The sequence below is a fragment of the Esox lucius genome, chromosome 21, assembly GCF_011004845.1.
Source record: "Esox lucius isolate fEsoLuc1 chromosome 21, fEsoLuc1.pri, whole genome shotgun sequence".
Classification (NCBI taxonomy): Eukaryota; Metazoa; Chordata; class Actinopteri; order Esociformes; family Esocidae; genus Esox; species Esox lucius.
In genome coordinates, this window is record NC_047589.1 from 27,562,533 (window position 1) to 27,584,194 (window position 21,662).

Genomic DNA, 21,662 nt, shown 5'->3' on the forward strand with positions numbered 1-21,662 from the left:
ATTTCTTCTTGGCACACTCCTTGCCCTTATATGAGACGTGAGAGATCATGTGCTTGGTTGAAGTGAATGTCTCAGTCAGGGTTGAACTCTTCTGGCCCCTAGTGGTTGGAGAAGAAATGCCGGCAAAGAGCATACAACGTTCCTGTGATAACTGGAGTTTTCTTAACTTAATTTAGTTTTGTTACACTTAAGAGACCATTGATAATCAGCATGATTAGGCAAATGCCCAAAGAACCCCTTAAAATACAACATGAACAAAAAATTTATTATGAAAACAGACTGTAACGCTGGTGATATAAAGCCATTATAAATGAATAATAACATTTAATATTGATACAAACTGATTTATTTAAAATGAATGCATTCATTTCAAGTAATCTTTTTTGAATGATCCGTTCAGACATTGCAGTATTTGGGGTTTGGTTTATCACTCTGGATAAAGGCATCAGTTCGATGACAAAAATGTGAAACAATCCAGAGAAATGTAAAAGGTCTCCTTTGAAACAGTTGAGTGCTTAATGTTTGTGATTCTTTATTTCACTTGCTTTGTTAATGTTAACATGTCATGTCAATAAAGGCACTTTTAATTTCAATGAGAGAAAGAGGGAAGGAGAAAGGTATATAATATATGTCTGAATGTCGTTTCAAAGCAATTTGACCACTCTGCGGTTATACATGTTTTACAACAGCACCCCCTGGTGCTTCAACAGCTAAATGCAGCTGCATGCAGAGCTGCAGTACATCATCTAATAGTCAGTTTTTGGAAGAGATCAAATCAAATGATATTAAGTCAAGATATAGTATTTCTGTTGAAAACTAAATAAATAAATATGGAATATATTTTGATTAGAATTAAAGCTTCAACTCTGGAGAATCTGGAGACCCGGGTGAGAACAAAAACCAGGATCTAATCCCATAGTCGCAGTGCTCAGAGAATATCAACTGCCTGGCTGGCAGAATCGAGAAGAAAAATGCATGTTTAGAACTGATTAGTATTTGCATGGTGCAAGAGTGATTAAAATTAAATTAGTATGGACGTTCATCATTGGACAAAGCTTAGTAGAATCAAGAGACAGGCTATTCAACCAGCCTCGGCTCAACTATCAAGAGCCTGCCATTTTTGCTGGATGGAGACCAAACTGTAGATGAACATTTAACTACAGAAAGACTCAGCGTCTGAATACATTGGCATCAAGGAGCAGAGAGGGGTGAATCCAGGGTCTCCCAGGTTTTCTGTGCTGTGGTCAGGGAATTCCCCACCAACAGCTGCTCTCATGTCTATCCATGTACATTCGATGCACATTGAATATTCCTCTGTATGTACCATTCATTGGCATATTACACTCATATTGTATCTACAATATTCAATACTCCTACCCATATTGTTCATATTCCCCATCTGCTAGTGCTGCTAGTTTACATTGTTATGTATATTTTGGTTTTACATATTTCTTCATTCTTACTACATAGATGTCGTGTGCCATGTCACAAGGATGTCATCATGCAGGACGACTCTGTGTTATTCAGTACATTCGATAAATCCATTTTGACTTGACTACTTAAGGGGTTCTGGGCATACGCTGCAGTGGTATTACAGCATCTTTTGTTGGATCTGCTTCCTCAGTGTAAAACAGTCCAGATTCAGGAGGGATTTGTTATCACCATTACCAGTTTGCCAGACGGCATCACACCCTTTTTTTCTGATTTATGCACATGCTTAGGGCTACCTGGCATTCAGTGAACATTCTTGTCATCCCTGCCCTGTAATTTAAAAACTTCAGTGGTGAATTTAACAGATTCATTTCAGCCACTACAGTCTATACAATAGCCAGCGGAACAGATCAAGAGGATTGTTGGGATCCGTCTTGTGAATCCTCCACATGTGGCCCGCGCACAGTGCCATGTTGCTACAGGGATGAACTGTGAACTGCATGATGCGATTTCCTTCTTGTCACCAAAGGACCAACGGGGACTCCCTGATCCAGAATGTACCTGTCTAAATGAGGCAGCGGACTGACACTCACATCATGAACCTGCCCAAAGTGCTTTCTGTCTCTGCCTGTTGGCATCTCCCGGCAACAGACACAGGTGGTCCCTTGTGTTTTGATGTTCCTCAGGGTTCTGTTTTGGGACCCCTTCTTCTGTACTGTGTTTGCTGTCTCTTGTTGATGGGATCTGGAAACACGTTCACTTTTCACTGCCATGCAGACGACACACAGGTGTACATTTCAATGAAACGTGGAGAAGCCCAAAAATGGCCTGTGAGCCTGTGTTTCAGCTGTAGTTGGTGGCTGGTTAGGTTCACTAACTTCTAGCTAAAGAGGAGCTGAAAAGATGATAATATGATACTTGAGATGTGGTTGTTATCCCGCTGTAATGCCATGCGGTTATGTAGGCTGATGAATGTGCTCCGAGATGGCGTGACTATTTTGAGGCAAAGATATAGTTGCTTTAAAGCCACAAGGTCAGAAAAAGTTAATTGCAGTTCATTGTTAATATTTTAATATTTGAAGTCCTGAATTATTTTTTGCTATATTTAAAATCTCACCAATAGTGGAAAATCAGTGGGTTCATCATTGAGGTTTCTGCTGTTGTACGGTTGAGTCGTATTTTGGGATTCACTGACTCTGCAGTTTTTAATCGAGTAGCAATTTACAGGATTAAAAAGAGCTCAGCAACACAGCAGAATGCATAAAGACTTTCAGCTGAGAATACACAGACCCACCGGGTTCTCCAAACATGGTGATTTGTGGTTGAATTTCAAGACGCTTGGTTCCTTTACCAGAAGAAAATGTGGCTTTTGACCAACATTCAAGTCCAATAATGTTCCTTTGAGATTCTTGCTGAGTATTCAGCTTAGAGGCCTATGTGGATGTCTAGTTGTGATTGGCCCAGATGGGTTCCGATCTGTAAGGTTGCAGGGTTGCAAAATCAACACGGAAACTGTCATTTCATCTCATTAATATCAAAAAGTGAACTGTATTTGCTTACATTTTACAGGGCTGCCCAACCCTGTTCCTGGAGATCTACTGTCCTGTAGGGTTCTCTTCAACCCCATTTGTGAATAACCTGAGTTTGCTTTTCATTCAACTAATAATCAGGTAAGCTAAATTACAGTTGGAGAGAACAGCTACAGGACAGTAGGTCGCCAGGAACAGGGTTGGGCAGGCCTGGCTTACAACATGGTATATCAATTGTATTAAATATTTGTTTTGGAGCATGTGTCCCTAAACTCAGCCAGAATTGGCTGTTGTTGCTTGGCTGGGCTTCTGTTAAATTCCAGACAAACCACACAAAGGACAGATATATTTGCATATGTCTGATTTTGAGACATATCTTTTATTTTATTTTATAATTTTTTTTAAAGAACATTGCGAGTGACAAGTGCAGCCCAAAGATAATACGTTTATTGACCACCCTGTGAGTTTTGTCAGCGACACGTGACATTGGAGGAAACCCCGATCAAAATCATATGATCGAGGGTCAGGTTTGGGATTTATGGTCCTGCTTTGACAAACAAGAATATTCACGCACACGATAAACCCCATTTGAATTTGACACTCTTTTCCAAAAACTCGTTATTAAAAAAGTGATCTAACTTCGTCTTAAATGACATCCCTCTGACTATGTCATCTCCCCATCAATCACATTCCAGATCAAAATGAAGTTCAGGTGTCCAGCAGGTTGTTGGGCAAAGGGCATGCGCTGCTCTCTCTGTTTTAATAGGCCAGAATCTGATGACACTCATTTTGCCATTTAAAGTAATGGTGGGACAATACAACTTGACATTTCAGACTGTGATTGGGTGACTGGAGGGCAACCTAATGTTCCAGGAGGAGCAAGTCAACTATAGTAATTGTGGTCCTGGCTAGATTGTAAAACAACAAAATATAGGCGTGGTCTATCTTCGTTCCTGGATTTACACCGGTAAATCCAGAAGCTGCAGAATTGTTTGAGAACCACTAGAGGGCAAACTCAGATAGCATTTCATTTTGGATAGGCCCTATCTAGATGCTCTACATCAGGTGTATTCAATTCTGGCCTATTGGTTCATTTCAACACCCTAACCAGGGACTTATTTAGACCTGAGACACCAGGTGGTTAGACTTAAATGAGGTAGAATTAGAAGACCAGCAGGCACCAGAATTTGTAGGGTAAGAGTTGAATTCCCTTTCTTTACCGACTATGTAGACTATATAGATCATTAAGATGCCAGTGTCTGGCTTGGACTGGAGCTGGAATGTCACCTTGCCAGAGTCAACGCAGCGTGGGAATTAACACTGTGATCATCACCACGTTTTGTCGAATTTCCCTGTAGTGAATCCGACCTGCACCAGCCAGCAGACTAAAAGGGTCAAGGATCATAGCTCCATGTTGGGGAAATGTCTCATTGGACAGCTCCATGTTGGGGAAATGTCTCATTGGACAGCTCCATGTTGGGGAAATGTCTCATTGGACAGCTCCATGTTGGGGAAATGTCTCATTGGACAGCTCCATGTTGGGGAAATGTCTCCTTGGACAGCTCCATGTTGGGGAAATGTCTCATTGGACAGCTCCATGTTGGGGAAATGTCTCATTGGACAGCTCCAAGTTGGGGAAATGTCTCCTTGCATTCCCAAAGGTTGCCTGAGGCAGCTGCCGGTTGCTTCTGTATTCACCTCAAATCATTCCTGAGTGAATGTTGTGAAACATTGTCCTTCCACTATTACTACAGGCATACTGTGAACATCTGCGAGACATCTACATAATGCCCCAGAAGCCTGAACACAGTCCCACCTGACCTGGTGTCGCCTACCTGACCTGGGTGTCAGCTGACAACCATCCAACTAAATAGATCTATTTCATCAAGTGTTCCGTTAAAAATTAGTGGATGTCAGATGACCTCCCCCCTATTTATACCTCATGTCCTTTACCTTTTTATTCAGCCCCATCCCTCCTTTAACCCCTCCTATAACCTCTCCTTTAACCCCTCCTATAGCCTCTCCTGTAACCTTCTTGTAAGTCCTCTAATAACCACCCCTCCCCTCCCAAACGACCCCCGCCTCACAAAAAACGAATCCTGAACCTAAGTCATGAATTTTTAAGCTGTGATGTTTTATTCTGGAGAGGGTGTTTTTATGGGGGTCTGAAAACTGAAGTTTTGTTCTCTCTCAAAAGTATTTTCGTACATGTTCTCTACACAAACCACCCTATATGCATGCTGTAAAAGACTTAAAGGGGTAAAGTAATTTAGGATACTTCTAAGAATTACAAACAGTCTAAATTACAAAGAGTCTAAATGATACATGCACACACTGACTTTACCTGAAATCTACACACCTCACAACTGTCTTTTCTTCCTCTCTCACACATACTCTCTCTTCCCCTTTCTTTCTCTCTCTCTCTCTCTCTCTCTCTCTCTCTCTCTCGCTCCCTCTGTTTCACATAATCCCGCTATCAGGACCTGAGAATGTAGAAGCATTGATAACATTATGCACTCCATTCTCAGCACAGGAAGTGACATCCTGTTATGTTGCTAACTGGTGCTTTAAGCATGCATGAGAGAAAAAGGTTTTTTTAAGAAAGAGAGAGACAGCGGGTGGGGGGGGGGGGGCAGGGAGAGAGAGAAATGGACGGAGAGAGGGAGGGAGGGAGGGAGAGAAAAAGGGAGGGAGAGTAACTTGAGGTAAATCTGAGACATAGATAGACTGTGTCACTGCACCTCTCTGACTCCTATCAGCCCCCCCCAATTCCCTCCTTACCCAGCCCCCTCTTCCCATTGGATGACCTAGTAGGGTTGCCAAGGAAACATCTGTGGTGAAGCTGCTGTACAAAAATTGAGTTTTGAATGGGCCTCACAGACAAACTTGTTTTGCTATTCGAGATTGACTTTTGGAAGACAACAATTTATTAAACATCTAACCATAAACCTAGTAAAAACACTAGCTCTCACCATAAACCTAGTGACAACGCTAGCTCTAACCATAAACCTAGTGACAACATTAGCTCTCACCGTAAACCTAGTGAAAACACTAGCTCTATACATTAACCTAATAACAATGCTAACTCTTACCATAAACCTAGTGACAATGCTAACTCTATAAACCTAGTGACAATGCTAACTGACCATAAATCTAGTGAGAATGCTAACTTTAACCAAAAACTTAGTGACAACGCTAACTCTGACCATAAATCTAGTGACAACATTAGCTCTAACCATAAATCTAGTGACAACGCTAACTGTAACCATAAACCCTAGGGCAATTGATAACTCTGACCATAAACCTAGTGACAATGCTAACTCTAACCATAAACCTAGTGAAAACCCTAGCTCTAACCATAAACCTAGTGACAACGCTAGCTCTAACCATAAACCTAGTAACAATGCTAACTCTATAAATCTAGTGACAATGCTAACTCTTACCATAAACCTAGTGACAATGCTAGCTCTAACCATAAACCTAGTGACAATGCTAGCTCTAACCATAAACCTAGTGGCAATTGCTAACTCTGACCATAATCCTAGTGGCAATTGCTAACTCTGACCATAAACCTAGTGACAATGCTAACTCTGATGATAAACCCAGTGACAGTGTTAACTCATACAATAAATCTAGTGACAATGCTAACTCTGACCATAAACCGAATGACAACGCTAACTCTAAACATAAACCTAGTGACAACTCTAAACTCTAACCATAAACCTAGTGGCAATGCTAACTCTGATGATAAACCCAGTGACAACGTTAACTCTTACCATAAACCTGGTGACAATGCTAACTCTGACCGTAAACCGAGTGACAATGCTAACTCTAACCATAAGCCAAGTGACAACGCTAACTCTGACTATAAACCTAGTGATAATGCTAACTCAAATGATAAACCCAGTGACAACGCTAACTCTAACCTTAAACCTAGTGACAACGCTAACTCTAACCTCAACCCAAAGCCTAAAATAGCCTCTTTCATATTACTTACAAGTGATTACCAGGTCTTCTCCAAATTTGCCATTGGTCACTATATTTGTCAATACTTCTGGTTCTGGATTTCTGGTCCACTTAGTAGTACACACACACACACACACACACACACCACACACACACACACACACACACACACATCCGTGTTGAGGTTTCTATACAAGACCAGTTACCTGTGGATATGAACCAATGAAGAAAAGAGAGAAGGAAGATTATGAGCAGAATGAAGAACGACCACTCTTGATGCTAACTTCTGTGAGGGAACGACATTGTCATCATCATCTATAGGAGTATAATAACGTAGTCTTGTTGCTCAGTTGGCCAGATTATGGTGCTTGTGAGTCCAGGGCAGGGGGTACCATGGTCATAACAGCCTGAAAACATGTGCAAGTTGCCCTAGATAAGAGCATCTGAGTTACTTTAATGTTTTTAAAGTTTATACAACTCAATCGTAAATGATCCAGGTTCATACAGACACACTCCTGATGCACGGCCCCTCTGGGAAACACTCAATATTTGGAATTCGCCCCCTAAAGAAACTCTGTAGTTCCACCGCAGAATACCGTCTCCTCCTTTCCAACCACAAGCCTTGTGCACATATTCGGTTCTCCCTGGACCCAAATTCAAAGCGTTCCACCCAGACAGGTCTGTGTAAGGCTTTGTGCTGTGTGTATATGAGTGTGGAATGATGAAAGGCCTAGTTGCCCGGACAACAAGAAGGAGATGAGGTCAACAAAGCACCCCCCCCACCCCACACACACACACACCCAGGCCTCTGCACTTCACCTTGTGTGTCCTTTGCATGTGATTGCGATTAAAACTAGAAACGCAAAAAGGCAACACTGATAGAAGTGTCTGCACACACACACACACACACACACAGCCCTCTCTCTCTGCCATCATGCCGACAGCTTTGATGTATCGTGCTGCTCCAGTCAGAGAGCCCTGGTGTTACGTAATCCATCTACATGCTGCGTGGGGGGGGAGGGGGGTGTTATATCTGCTGCACCGTTACAGAGGGGATTCGCACTGCACCAAATCCCCCCCCCCCCCCCCCCCCCCCCCCCACACACACACACACACACAAGAAAGACGTGAACACACGTACGACCCTTATCCGACACCACGTGCGTCCCTCTCGCGAACAATGACAGAGAAAGCTTACAAGAAGAAAGCTTCCCTCCGGTTCACATTCAACACACACACACACACTCCACTGTGCTCTCACCGTGCTTCAGGTTTGGATTCTGCCCCATGTCTTGTGGTCGTTCTTAGGAAAGCCATGTATTTCATTTCAGAACCAGCCGTGGTTCCATGGGAACCAGAAATGTCTCTTAGCCACGCCTGGTTCTGAAAAGAACTACATGGCTGTCCTCAGAACGGCTCTGGTGAACCAGGGAACAAGCCGCGGTTCCAGTGGACCAGTGAACCAGCTGGGGTTCCAGTGAACCAGTCGTGTCCCTAAGCCACGCGCCAAAACAACAACAGCACACACGAGAGCAACAGCCGCATATCACCCCCCCCCCCCCGACTCAATCCTCTCCCTCTGAGGGATAAAAAACACGGGGGGGGAGGGGTTGGAGCTTCATCACGTTATCCCCCACTGACTGAACAGTCTTGCTCTACACGTGCTGTGTTTGTCTGTGTGTGCAGTAAAAAAAAAAGAAACAATCCTAACACACTGAGCCAGAATCCTCCGTGTTTAGCGCAAACACAGCAATTTATTCATTAAATATAACAGAAGAAAAAACAAAGATGTTTGCATCGCAACCAGAGAGCAAGATAAACAGAACACAGAATGGAGAAGGCTTTCCACTGTGGTGAAATGGGTTGCCCAGATTTAGGAAAACATTTGCGTACAGAGAAACGAGAACAAAAGGGAAACCGGCCAGAGAGATGAGCATTTAAGAAGCACTCCGCCATTCTAACCTTCAAACCATCACTGTCCTTTGTAGTTGGATACATTAATAACTGCCTAGTTTTCACCACCTCAGGTTAGTAGATAAAGTGAATGGAAAGATCCCTTGGGAAAGGTCAGTGACAAACAGGCGTAGGAGCCATGTCATGCTACATTAGGTGACATTGTCAACAAGCCTGTAACTCTCTGTGATTTAGATGATTACAGTGATCACCAGAAAGGCAAGAGAAGAAGAGTGCATGTCCATGATTTGGGGAGGGGTTCGGTTTACTCCTGAATCAGATAAGGGTGAGGTGTACTCCTGAATAGGATTAGGTGGAGCGGAGTGGGGTGGGGTAGGGGGGGGGGTGGGGGGCTTCTGGCACCCATTCCCCCTTTTATAGAAATCAAACAAAAACAAAGGTCCACTGAGAAGCTTGGGTGTTCACAGTCAAGGTTGGTTTGTCTCATGAAACGCGCTATACTATAAAAAGAGTATGAAAACCAGTGAAGAGTAACACACTCAGTAGAAAGAAGTATTGTTTGTTATCCAGGGTTGGTAAGAAAGGGTCCTTCACAATGTGTGTGTATGTGCCTGTGTGTAGATAGTGTTCCCTGATCCTGATGCCTAATGTTCCCGGCACCAAATCCAGCAAGAGTAGAGCAGTCAGTGGTCTTTGTTTGGTCAGTGGAGAAGAGCGGTCAGTGGTCTTTGTTTGGTCAGTGGAGAAGAGCGGTCAGTGTGGTCTTTGTTTAGTCCATGGAGAACAATGGTGAGTGATCTGTGTTTATCCGTGGAGAAGAGCAGACCGCGGTCTGTGTTTGGTCTGTGGAGAAGAGTGGTCAGTGGTCTGTGATTGGTCTGTGGAGAAGAGCGGTCAGTGGTCTGTGTTTGGTCAGTGGAGAAGAGCGGTCAGTGGTCTGGGTTTGGTCCATGGAGAAATGTCCCTGCCTGGTGTTTCATTATTGCGGTGGTTTTTAAAGTTTCCCAATGCTTGCTTTGTCGTTGTTGAGAACCCAGATAGCTGTAACCTGCTGCGGTGTCCCCAGCTCAGCCGTGTCCAATACTTTTCTGTTGTAGTTCAGGTTTGAGTAACGAATTCCATCCAGTCGCCAGGAGAGTGGTGTGTGTGTTGTTTTGTAAAATATTATTTTGGTTACGTTGTATGATCTCCATGTACGTTATTGGACACTCATACACGCCTTCTGATTGGTTCTAGCAATGTTAATCACTGCACGCACCTGGCAATGGGAGAAGTAGAGTCAACACTAAACCTCATGAGATTCTGGAAGATGTCGGCTCCTCTCAGATGCTGCTGGCAATGCCAGGACAGTGACTTTGATTTCCCAGACTACCTGTAGCTAAAACAGACAGCATGTGTGTCTCCACTACTCGAAGAGCTCTGGATGAAGGGCTCCGGATGATTAGATTAGCTTGTCATTAGAATAAACACTTCGTATCAAAATGTGGATTTTAGAAAAACGACTTGAAAAGACAAGGCAAAGCTGATCTGACCTAGTGGTGTGCGGGCTGGGTGAATTCTGTGTTGACATCCAAAAGCATTGAGATCCAAAACTTTCAGATGGCCCCCCCTTAACATCTTACAGCCCTTGGAGGTTGATTGTCCTATACACAGAAACACAGCGATGCTGCAGTTACGGCTTTCTGTTTCTAACTTTGATTTTGCCAGATGGTACACTGACTGAAGACATTTGCAGAACAATCTGGGAAGAATTTGGCTTGACTGCCCTACTCAGGGCCAAAAACACAGATTTTTCACTTGCCGACTCAGGGATTCGATCTAGCAACCATTTGGTTACTGGTAGGTAGCTTTATTCAACTTTTTCTTGCTACCAAAATACTTCAATTTTCCAATGGGATTGTAGTATGGGGCTCTTATCACTCTCCTTCTATTGGCTACCTGGTCTTTCACAATACACTAGTCCAGTGGTGCTGACCACAAGTCCAGTGATATCACACAAATGTCTGGTGATATCATACATACAAGTCCAGAGATGTCAAACACAACAGTCCATTTTTGACCAAATGTCCACGTCTGTCTGGACCAGATTTACTTCTTGGAAGCAGGCCCTCGTGTATCTTTGCCTGGCTTGTTCCCAGGGCGACGAACTGGTACCTTGGATACAGGGATCCTGGTTCGGGCTGTGCGAGGGCCTTCGCTGGGTTTGTCAGATGGAGGGCTGGCCATTAGAGCTGAGGAAAGAGCTGATTGGCTCACAGAGTGAGGGGGTGTGGTCTGTCTGACACTGAGAGGGATTTTGGACTCGCGTGGAAGGCTAGTGCTTCCTTTCATGGAGCGGAAGGATGAAGAGGAGGAAGAGGAAGGAGGAGTACATTGGGAGGGAGGGCTGAGTTTGTAGTCACCAGCAGAGGCGGAAGGAGTACTCGTCAGATCTTCATCATCGTCTTCCTCTTCATCCGACTTGTCCAGTTCCTCATTGTAGAGATCGTAGAGCGCATCTCCAGAGCAGCTGTCACTCATCAGGCCAATCCTCTTGTTCCGTAGGAGCCCGTCGTCAGGAGTGGCTGTGGGGGTCGCCGAGGGGGTGTCCCAATAGCCTTCGTCACTAAGGGCCGGAACGTCCTGCTGAGGCGGGATTTCCTCCATGGTCTCCTTCTCATTGGGCGACGCGGTTTGACGTGCGCCATGTGCCGGAAGTCTGCTCCCTCTACCTCCCCCCACCACGGGGATCTTGCTGAGCCCCAGAGACTTGACCTGAGGGGGCCGGCGCTCTGTGCCCCTGACGGGCGCCGGGTGAGAGGGGTGAGGGCAGGGCCGGGGGAGCGCGGGGGAGTTCTCACCCCCAGAGGGGAGCATGTGCCAGAGTCCTTGCATGTCCGCGTCGTCCACCCCGTCTGGGCTCGCCATCTCCTCCCCACCCCCCATGTAGGCAACCACACCGCTCCCGGAGGGCTGCTGGGTAGGGGCAGGGTGCGAGGCCATCAGCCGGGCCCTGGCCGGGAGGGGGACAGGGGCCGAGGCGGGGGTTTGGGCGACGCTGGAAGGGGTGACTGGAACGGAAGACCTAGTTGGGGAGGTTCGTACAACTAGTCCTCCCTGTCTCCCCCCCACACCTCCGCCACTACTGCTGCTACTGCTGGTGGCACTCCCTGCCCCTCCGTCACCTCCTCCACCAGTTCCAGTCCCCTCCTCCTCTGCGTCCGCAATGATGTCACCACACCCTGTGAGCGAATCAAAACTCTTGAGGGAGGTGACGTCGCTGAAGAGGAGGGAGCAGAGTCGGTCCGCCGACGGTTCGGAGGGAGGGTCGCCGCCCTGGTCCAAAGGGGGCGTTGCCGACGGAGCCGGCGCGGTTGGTTTTGAGTGCCTGGCGCTGCGTAGAGGGGAGGGGGAGGGTGTGTAGAGCGTCTCCGACAGGTTTGTCGACGGGCCGGTAGAGTGTGTGAGTGTTGTGGTGGCGATGTTTGTGGGATAGCCCTCTGACAGTCTAGTGTTTGGTTCTGCCTCCATGCCCCTGGTATCCTCCTGGGGCTGGCACATCTGGGGTTTGAGCGCCAGAGTGACATCTTTCAATTCCTCAGTTGGAATCTCTCCCTCTCTCACCTCCTTCCCCTCTCTCACCTCCTTCCCCTCTATCACCTTCACCTCTCCCTCCGTCACTCTCTCCTTCCGCCGCCACCTCATACTACTGAAGAAGCCTTTCAAACCCCTCCCCCTTCTCCCAAGACCTGAAGTATCATTGGCTCTCATACTTCCTCGTCTGAGCAGTGAAAAAAAACTGAGTGATTTGCTGAGAGACCTCACCTGTCCCACCTCCAACATTCCAGACTCCTCCCCTTTTTGTCTCTCAGGGTCCAAGCTTGTTAGTCCGTCATGTGTTTTACTCCTGACGAGCTCATTAGCCGCTCCCGCTGAATTCCCGTTCACTGAATTCCCGTTCTCAGCATTCCCGTTCTCGGCATTCCCGTTCCCATTGGCCCCTTTGTTCCTGAAGGAGAAGAATCTGGCCATTCCCGAGCCGGAGCGTCGTTTCCCAAACAGCTTGAAGGCTGCTTTGTTGATCTTCCCTGGCGGCTGGGGGTCGCACGGGGGTACAGGGGGGGGAGGTGGAGGAGGTTCCAGGCATTCCGACTGCACCTCCATCTTTCTACTTATCGCTATGGCTCTGTTACTCTATTACTCTATCGCTCTATCGCTCCGACTGTCTTCCGTCGTTTCCCTCCCCTCTCACACACGCACACACACACACACACACACACACGAGCTGACACACACACTGTTCTGCAGCCTGGTGTTCTCTCTAATTCTCACTGGCTCCGTCTGACGCTTGCCTGTTGGTTACCCTCCCTGTCCCCCCCCCCCCTCTCCCTCTCTCTTCCTCTCTCTCTCATACACAAACACTTGGGTGCTGCTCCTGACTGTATCCATGGCAACTGGTTGGGCTAAGCTGCTTTCGTCAGCAGAGGCGGGGATCCCATGCATGTCCTCAACTCCTCCTCCCTCAGTAAACTCCTCCCTCCCGGCCTACCTCCTCCCTCACCGCCTCGTCATGAATGAATCGGTATATTCTGAAATCAGGGCAGTCAGTACCCACTGTTTTGTAAGTTCTGCATCGACCACACTGGTATAGAAACTGAACGTGATTTGCCTTAATATCAATGTGTTTGTCACAGTGCTTGTGGACGTTGTGTGTTCCCGAGAGATGTGTGTCACAGACCGGCTTGTTGGCTTGTGAACAGGAGGTCTGTAAAATGAAAAAGCACTAGATCCGATCCTACTCAGATTAGAACACTTAGTTGTGTAGTCCGTGTTTTTCACTGTGTGTGTTTGTTTGTGTGTGTGTGTGTTTTGGTGCCAGCGATGGCATGTGCGAGACTGATTTTATCAGTGGCGTGAAGAGGATAAAGCAGGGACGAGTACTTCGGCATTGGTGATGTTCTCAAAAGGAACGTGCACACAGAAAACACACACACAACAGACAGCAGACACTGCCTCCTGTGGAGTTTGGCCTGGCAGTAGACACCATATGGACCCCTAATTCTGTCCTGTTGGGAGTCCAGGACCAAGTGTCCAATAGGACGCGACAGCCAAGAGAACGCTTTAACAGTCGCTCATGTGAACATTACAGATAGTTGATAATGTGTCGCCCCATGCACTGCCTGTGTTTACCACTTTATCAAGGGGGTGTGGTATATTTAAACGAAAAGGCTCGAGGGGATGTGGTATATTTAAGCGATAAGGCACTAGGGGGTGTGGTATATTTAAACGAAAAGGCACTAGGGGGTGTGGTATATTTAAGCGATGAGACTCAAGGGAGTGTGGTATATTTAAGCGATAAGGCACAAGGGGGTGTGGTATATTTAAGCGATAAGGTACTAGGGGGTGTGGTATATTTAAACGATAAGGTACTAGGGGGTGTGGTATATTTAAGCGATAAGGTACTAGGGGGTGTGGTATATTTAAGCGATAAGGTACTAGGGGGTGTGGTATATTTAAGCGCAAAGGCTCGAGAGAGTGTGTTATATTTAAGCGCAAAGCCTTGAGGGGGTGTGGTATATTTAAGCGATAAGGCACTAGGGGGTGTGGTATATTTAAGCGATAAGGCACTAGGGGGTGTGGTATATTTAAACGATAAGGTACTAGGGGGTGTGGTATATTTAAGCGATAAGGTACTAGGGGGTGTGGTATATTTAAGCGATAAGGTACTAGGGGGTGTGGTATATTTAAGCGCAAAGGCTCGTGAGAGTGTGTTATATTTAAGCGCAAAGCCTTGAGGGGGTGTGGTATATTTAAGCGATAAGGCACTAGGGGGTGTAGTATATTTAAGCGATAAGGCACTAGGGGGTGTGGTATATTTAAGCGATAAGGCACAAGGGGTGTGATATATTTAAGCTATATGACACAAGGGGGTGTGGTATATTTAAGCGATAAGGCACTAGGGGGTGTGGTATATTTAAGCGATAAGGCACTAGGGGGTGTGGTATATTTAAGCGATAAGACTCAAGGGGGTGTGGTATATTTAAGCGATAAGGCACTAGGGGGTGTGGTATATTTAAGCGATAAGGCACTAGGGGGTGTGGTATATTTAAGTGATAAGACTCAAGGGGGTGTGGTATATTTAAGCGATAAGGCACTAGGGGGTGTGGTATATTTAAGCGATAAGGCACTCGGGGGTGTGGTATATTTAAGCGATAAGGCACTAGGGGGTGTGGTATATTTAAGCGATAAGGCACTAGGGGGTGTGGTATATTTAAGCGATAAGGCACTAGGGGGTGTGGTATATTTAAGCAATAAATTACTAGGGGGTGTGGTATATTTAAGCAATAAGGCTCAAGGGGGTGTGGTATATTTAAGCGATAAGGCTCAAGGGGGTGTGGTATATGGCCAATTTATCATGGCTAAGGGCTTTTGTAAGTGGCGACACATTGTGGATAGAGCGCTTAGCTGCAGTATACTGGCGGTTACCAACGCAACTAGAGCAGTAAAAAGGGTTGCATTATCAAACCCTTGGGTATACATTATCATATACTACGGCTATCAGCCGTAGCTTATTATTTAATTACTAATTAAATAAAATGAAGAAATCATCCTCCCTTCACCTGGCACTTGAAAACGTTCTGCATCCTTAACGGATCTTTTCGGTTCAAACTGTCCCTCTTGAAGACCTGTTCATGTAGGTGCTCAATATAAATTTTTTCTTCTGTTTTTTTTAGTCCTCAAATCCTCCCTCTCTTCCCCCAGTACCCCGACCTAGTTTCAACCCCCTCTCCTCCCTCCTCCCTCTCTCCCACTGTCCTCCCCTCCGTCTTCTCCTGCAGAGGACCCCCGTTTCCACTTCACTGCTATCAAACAATGTCTGCCTTCATATGCTGGGGGGTAACTGTCGATCCCTCACACCAGCACGCATGCACGGACACACAAACACACACACACACACACACACACATACAGGTTTCCCCATAGTGAAGCATGGAGGTGGATCTCCTCTGGCTCTTTCCCAGCCAACTCTGGTAGATAGAGCTACCCAAGCAGTGGAACAGGTCAAGTTATTCGCATCTGTGACCAAAGGTTTGTAAATTTGACAGTCTGTCTGGACCTGACCTTGACACACACACACACACACACACACACACACAGAGGAAGGACCGAACAGTTCTATTTCCATGGAGGGAACTGAGCCGTGGTTATATACAGTTTGTGCGTACACTGGACAGGGTTGATTATTTTCTACATGTTATCCATTACTGTTACTAGAATTACCTGTCCGAAAATGTAATAAGTCAACTTATTACAATTACTCTGAAATGTGATCAGACACATTACATTCCTGTTAAGAGGTATTAACTGAAGACAAAAATCCAAATTACTTTCAAAACATCTACTAAGGATCAGTGTAAGAGTTAAGATAACCAATAAAGTAAATGCACCAGCCAGTTATGTTTCAAACATGTGGTTTCTACTTCACTTATCTCCCGAAATAAGTACTGGCAGCTGGTGATATCTCAGTCATTTGATAAAACATCTGATGCCAACACAGTTTTCTTTTCTCAAATGTAAAACAGAACAGACTAGGTTGTTTTAAGACATTGTTTAGGAAAGCAGGGGATGCTAACCCAAGCCAAAATCATTATTCTATATTTATGCTTACATGTAAAATACTGTTTTTGAAATAGATTAGGATTATAAGTGTACTACAGTGGTATTTCCAATCATTAGTTAGTCTTTTTTTGCACACACATTCAAACAGTAATTCAAGAAGAAAGCATCTAGTTTTTCTAGTTTTGTTTGTGTAAACACAGTATATTTCTCTCACTCACTCTCTATTTCTCACAAACACACACACACACACACACACTCAGCATTCAGTAACACTCTGTAATGTCCTCTAACTCCATTGAGTGACAAGAACTGCCCAGGGGGACCATGAAAAAAACCCTCAATAAAAAGACAAGTTAGTGACGGAGAGAAAGAGAGAGAGAGCGGTATCTGTCTATTGACTCTGCATTCAGGCCAATGACTGAATCCATTGAATGGCTAGACCACAGTGCAGTGTGAAAGGGGGTTGATATGGTAACGATTTTGGAAAGTTCTGGCAAATGAACAGCCACGCGGTCCTTACACGCCTTCTCAGACCGCAGTCCGGCCACACGGGAACGGGGGGGTGATACGGGGGGCTGGTACGGTGGGGGGCTGGTACGGTGGGCTGGTACAAGGGGGCTGGTACAGGGGGGCTGGTACGGTGGGCTGGTACAAGGGGGCTGGTACGGTGGGCTGGTACAAGGGGGCTGGTACAAGGGGGCTGGTACAGGGGGCTGGTACAAGGGGGCTGGTACAGGGGGGCTGGTACAAGGGGGCTGGTACAAGGGGGCTGGTACAAGGGGGCTGGTACAAGGGGGCTGGTACAGGGGGGCTGGTACAAGGGGGCTGGTACAGGGGGGCTGGTACAGGGGGGCTGGTACAAGGGGGCTGGTACAGGGGGCTGGTACAAGGGTTCTAACGACTCACATCCTCTGCTGTTTAAGACGCAGCATCGTCAAATACACCAGAAACCTTCCACTGACACGGCACTAACACACACACACACTCACACATGCACAAACAGGAAGAAATGTACACACACACACACACACACACTTAAACAGACACAAACACACATGGATGCATCCATGCCATCTGAGAGCTCTGTTCAGGCCTCTCTCTTACAGGGAGGGTTTCGGGGCTGTCTCTCCCTGAGGTGACTCCATCAGGATTAGACTAAGCCCCCAAACCCCACCACAACCCGGGATAACTCCACGCTCTCCTTCGTCCCGTAATGAACAGACGTAGGCCTTGTGAACTGACACAGAGACACCAAGTGTGCCTCAAGTCTGGACCCCAAACGTCTTCAACTGCCCGACGCAGCGGGGCCACAGTTCTTTCGGCGAGACAAGCTGTTATTCAGCGTTTCGGGTACGGTAGCGGGGAACACTGCCTCCATTGAAGGTTGAGGTCTGGCAACCGAAAACCGACGTGGCGCAGCGCAGAAATACAGGAGTTTGTGCACCACTGAAGCTTCTGCAAACAATTCCCCAGGGAGCAATCAAGTCTGTTTTTCCATCTACGGAAGCCCCTGGCTGGCATTTCTATACATGACTTATAGGATGTTAAGCACAGGGCTTTGAGGAAGAGTCTGATTTGCAATGCACTTTGAATACATTTACTCAAGTGTTTCCTTTATCCTGACCGTGACCATAAAGCCAAACACAATTATGCCAGCATCGGCCTCAAAGTAAGCATGCACTCTAAATAATGTCTTCATTGTGATCACAGTGTTCCATCCTTTTTACCTTTTCCACGTATTGTTTTGCTTGCTAGAACAATCCGGGTAATAAACTGGCACACTGTCCCATGATGCCACAGTGAAGGGAATGGGGGTGTAAGTGGATAAATAAAACAAATATACCTGTGAGCAAAGTAAAGAGGTACAGTTACTAATTACGCTTTTGGAAAGTGTATCAATACCCGCAGTCACAGTATATATGCAGGAACAGCTTCAACCCTAACTGAAACTTGTTCTTCAAACTTTCAGTGGATAGAAAAAGTCTACACACCCCTGGAAAATTGCCAGGTTCTTGTGATGTAAAAGAATGAGACAAAGATAAATCATGTCAGAACTTTTTCCACCTTTAATGTGACCTATAACATGAACAATTCAATTGAAAAACAAATTGAAATCTTTGAGGGGGAAGAATTTAAAATTAAAAACTCACAATAACCTGGTTGCATAAGTGTGCACACACTTAAACTAATACTTTGTTGGATGGGAAGGAGTCTATTAGCATGGCACATCTTGACGTGGCACTATTTGTCCACTCTTCTTTGCAAAAGCGCTCCAAATCTGTCAGATTGGGAGGACTTCTCCTGTGCACAGCCCTCTTCAGATCACCCCTCAGGTCTGGGCTCTGGCTGGGCCATTCCAAAATCTTGATCTTCTTCTGGTGAAGCCATGCTTTTGTGGATTTGGATGTGTGCTTTGGGACTTTGTCGTGCTGAAAGGTGAACTTCCGCTTCATCTTCAGCTTTCTAATAGACGCCTGAAGGTTTTGTGCCAAAATTGCCTGGTAGTTGGAACTGTTCATAATTCCCTCCACCCTGACTAAGGCTCCGGTTCCAGCTGAAGAAAAACAGCCCCAAAGCATGGTGCTGCCACCACCATGCTTCACTGTGGGTATGGTGTTCTTTGGGTGATGTGCAGTGTTGTTTTTGCGCCAAACATACCTTTTGGAATTATGGCCAAAAAGTTCAACCTTGGTTTAATCAGATCATAACACATTTTCCCACATGCTTTATGGGGACTTCGCAAACAAAACAAAGGCTTGGATTTTTTTCTTTGTAAGAAAATGCTTCCGTCTTCCCACCCTACCCCATAGCCCATTCACATAAAGAATACGGGAGATTGTTGTCATATGTAGCACACAGCCAGTACTTGCCAGAAATTCCTGCAGTTCCTTTAATGTTGCGGTAGGCCTCTTGGAAACCTCCCTGATCAGTTTCCTTCTCTTCTTACATTTTGGAAGGACAACCAGTTCTTGGTAATGTCTCTGTTGTGACATATTTTCTCAACTTGATGATGATTGTCTTCACTGTGTTCCATGGTATATCTAATGCTTTGGAAATTATTTTGTACCCTTCTCTTGACTGATATCATTCAACAATGATCCCTCTAAAGCTTTGGAAGCTCTCTGCGGACCATGGCTTTTGCTCTGAGATGCAACAAAGAAAATGTCAGGAAAATCCTATGAGAACAGCTGAACTTTATTTGTGATTGATCAGAGTCACTTTATATGATGGCAGGTGTATAATGACTTCTATTTAACATGAGTTTGAATGTGATTGGTTAATTCTGAACACAGCCACATCCCCAGTTATTAGAGGGTGTGCACACTTATGCAACCAGGTTATTGTAAGGTTTTTATATTACATTTTTCCCACTCGAAGATTTCAGTTTGTTTTTCAATTTAATTGTTCACATTATAGGTCACATTAAAAGTTCTGACATGATTTATCTTTGTCTCATTCTTTTACATCACAAAAACCTGGCATTTTAACAGGGGTGTGTAGACTTTTTTATATCCACGGTACATATCAATTTTAAGCAAAAACAAGGTACCGTTCATCACCTGGCTAATATCATCCCTTTGGTGAAACTTGGTAGCAGGAGCATCATGGTATGGGGATGCTTTTCAGCAGGGACTGGGAGACTGGCTATTTTTGAAGGAAGGATGAAAGGATGACAATACGAAGAGGTCCTTAAAGAAAACCTGTTCCAGAGCACACAGGACCCCTTCCAATCTGACAGAGCTTGAGAGGATCTACAAGGAAGAATGGGAGAAACTGCCTAAATACACAAAGCTTATAGAGGCACACCCAAGGAGACTTGAAGCTGTTGTCGCTGCCAAGGGGGTTATTACCAAGTCTTGAATAAACAGTCTGAATACTTATTTACATGAGTATTCTTTTTATTTTCAATGAACTAGCCTCCACAACAAAAATATTGTTTGTTGAAAAATGTTTTGACCAGAATTGTGTAGATTGTTAACATAAAATTAATTCAATTTTAATCCCAACAAAATGTGTGAAAGGATTCAGAAGGGAGTTGCACTAATCTATTCAGTAACCCCATGGTTGGCTGGGATGCAGAAAGCTGGAAAGGGAAGGGAGAACTATGTCGTGCAAAAGTCCTGTTAATGTTTAATGGACATTAAAGTGCAACGGAACGAAATGGAACAGTACAACACGCAGATAGGGAGAGTGGGGGAGAGTTAAAAGAGAGGAGTCCGACTTTTAGCTTGGAACGGCATGTGTGCAGTGACAGTTCTGTTTTAAGACAATGACCTTCCTGTCATGCAACCTAAATAAGCTCACCTGGTCTTTACAGAAAGCTGACAGGTGAGTATAAAAGGAGACAGTATGTTACTGAAAGTAGAGAAAGTCACATAACCAGGGCATGTTCATTAACAATTCAGGAGCATGTGTTGCCGTGCATTTCCCCGAAACAGACCTCACAATGTGTTCACACACACACACACACACACACACACACACACACACACACACACACACACACACACACACACACACACACACACACACACACACACACACACACACTATATGCAGCCTGTGTGCTCGTGAGTGTGTGTGTGTGAGGTTACATGGAGTTCCAGGAAGGTCATTAAGTTGTACAAACCCATTCCAGTCAGTCTAAATGTTTCAGGTCCAGTTGTACAAACCCATTCCAGTCAGTCTAAATGTTTCAGGTCCAGTTGTACAAACCCATTCCAGTCAGTCTAAATGTTTCAGGTCCAGTTGTACAAACCCATTCCAGTCAGTCTAAATGTTTCAGGTCCAGTTGTACAAACCCATTCCAGTCAGTCTAAATGTTTCAGGTCCAGTTGTACAAACCCATTCCAGTCAGTCTAAATGTTTCAGGTCCAGTTGTACAAACCCATTCCAGTCAGTCTAAATGTTTCAGGTCCAGTTGTATATACATTAAATGTGTGCATTCATTATGGGAATAATAATAATCAAACCTTTTTTTTTTTTTTTAGATTGCATGTAAAATAACTTAGGCTATGGAAGATAACATCTGTCCACATATTTTTTTTTGATAACACAAAGTACCATAATTTTCGTGGACATGTAAAAGCCATTTTCGAAAAATTCGAACAGACTGAGATAACAGGAAATGAAAAGGGAGATGGCCGAATTCCCTCCCTTGGGAGAGGCGCATGTTGCATTTCACAGAGAAACAGATGGGTGATTTTTGCAGAAAGTACAGCC

General features: G+C 45.2%; 1 protein-coding gene across 1 annotated transcript; it reads right to left on the reverse strand.

Annotated features, from left to right (window-relative positions):
- Positions 1-8,935: 8,935 nt before the first annotated feature.
- amer2 (APC membrane recruitment protein 2) lies at positions 8,936-13,192 on the reverse strand. Its single transcript, XM_010896463.5, has one exon. The coding sequence runs from the start codon at positions 12,981-12,983 to the stop codon at positions 10,929-10,931; it is 2,055 nt and encodes a 684-aa protein (XP_010894765.2). The 5' UTR covers positions 12,984-13,192; the 3' UTR covers positions 8,936-10,928.
- Between the last annotated feature and the right edge of the window lie 8,470 nt (positions 13,193-21,662).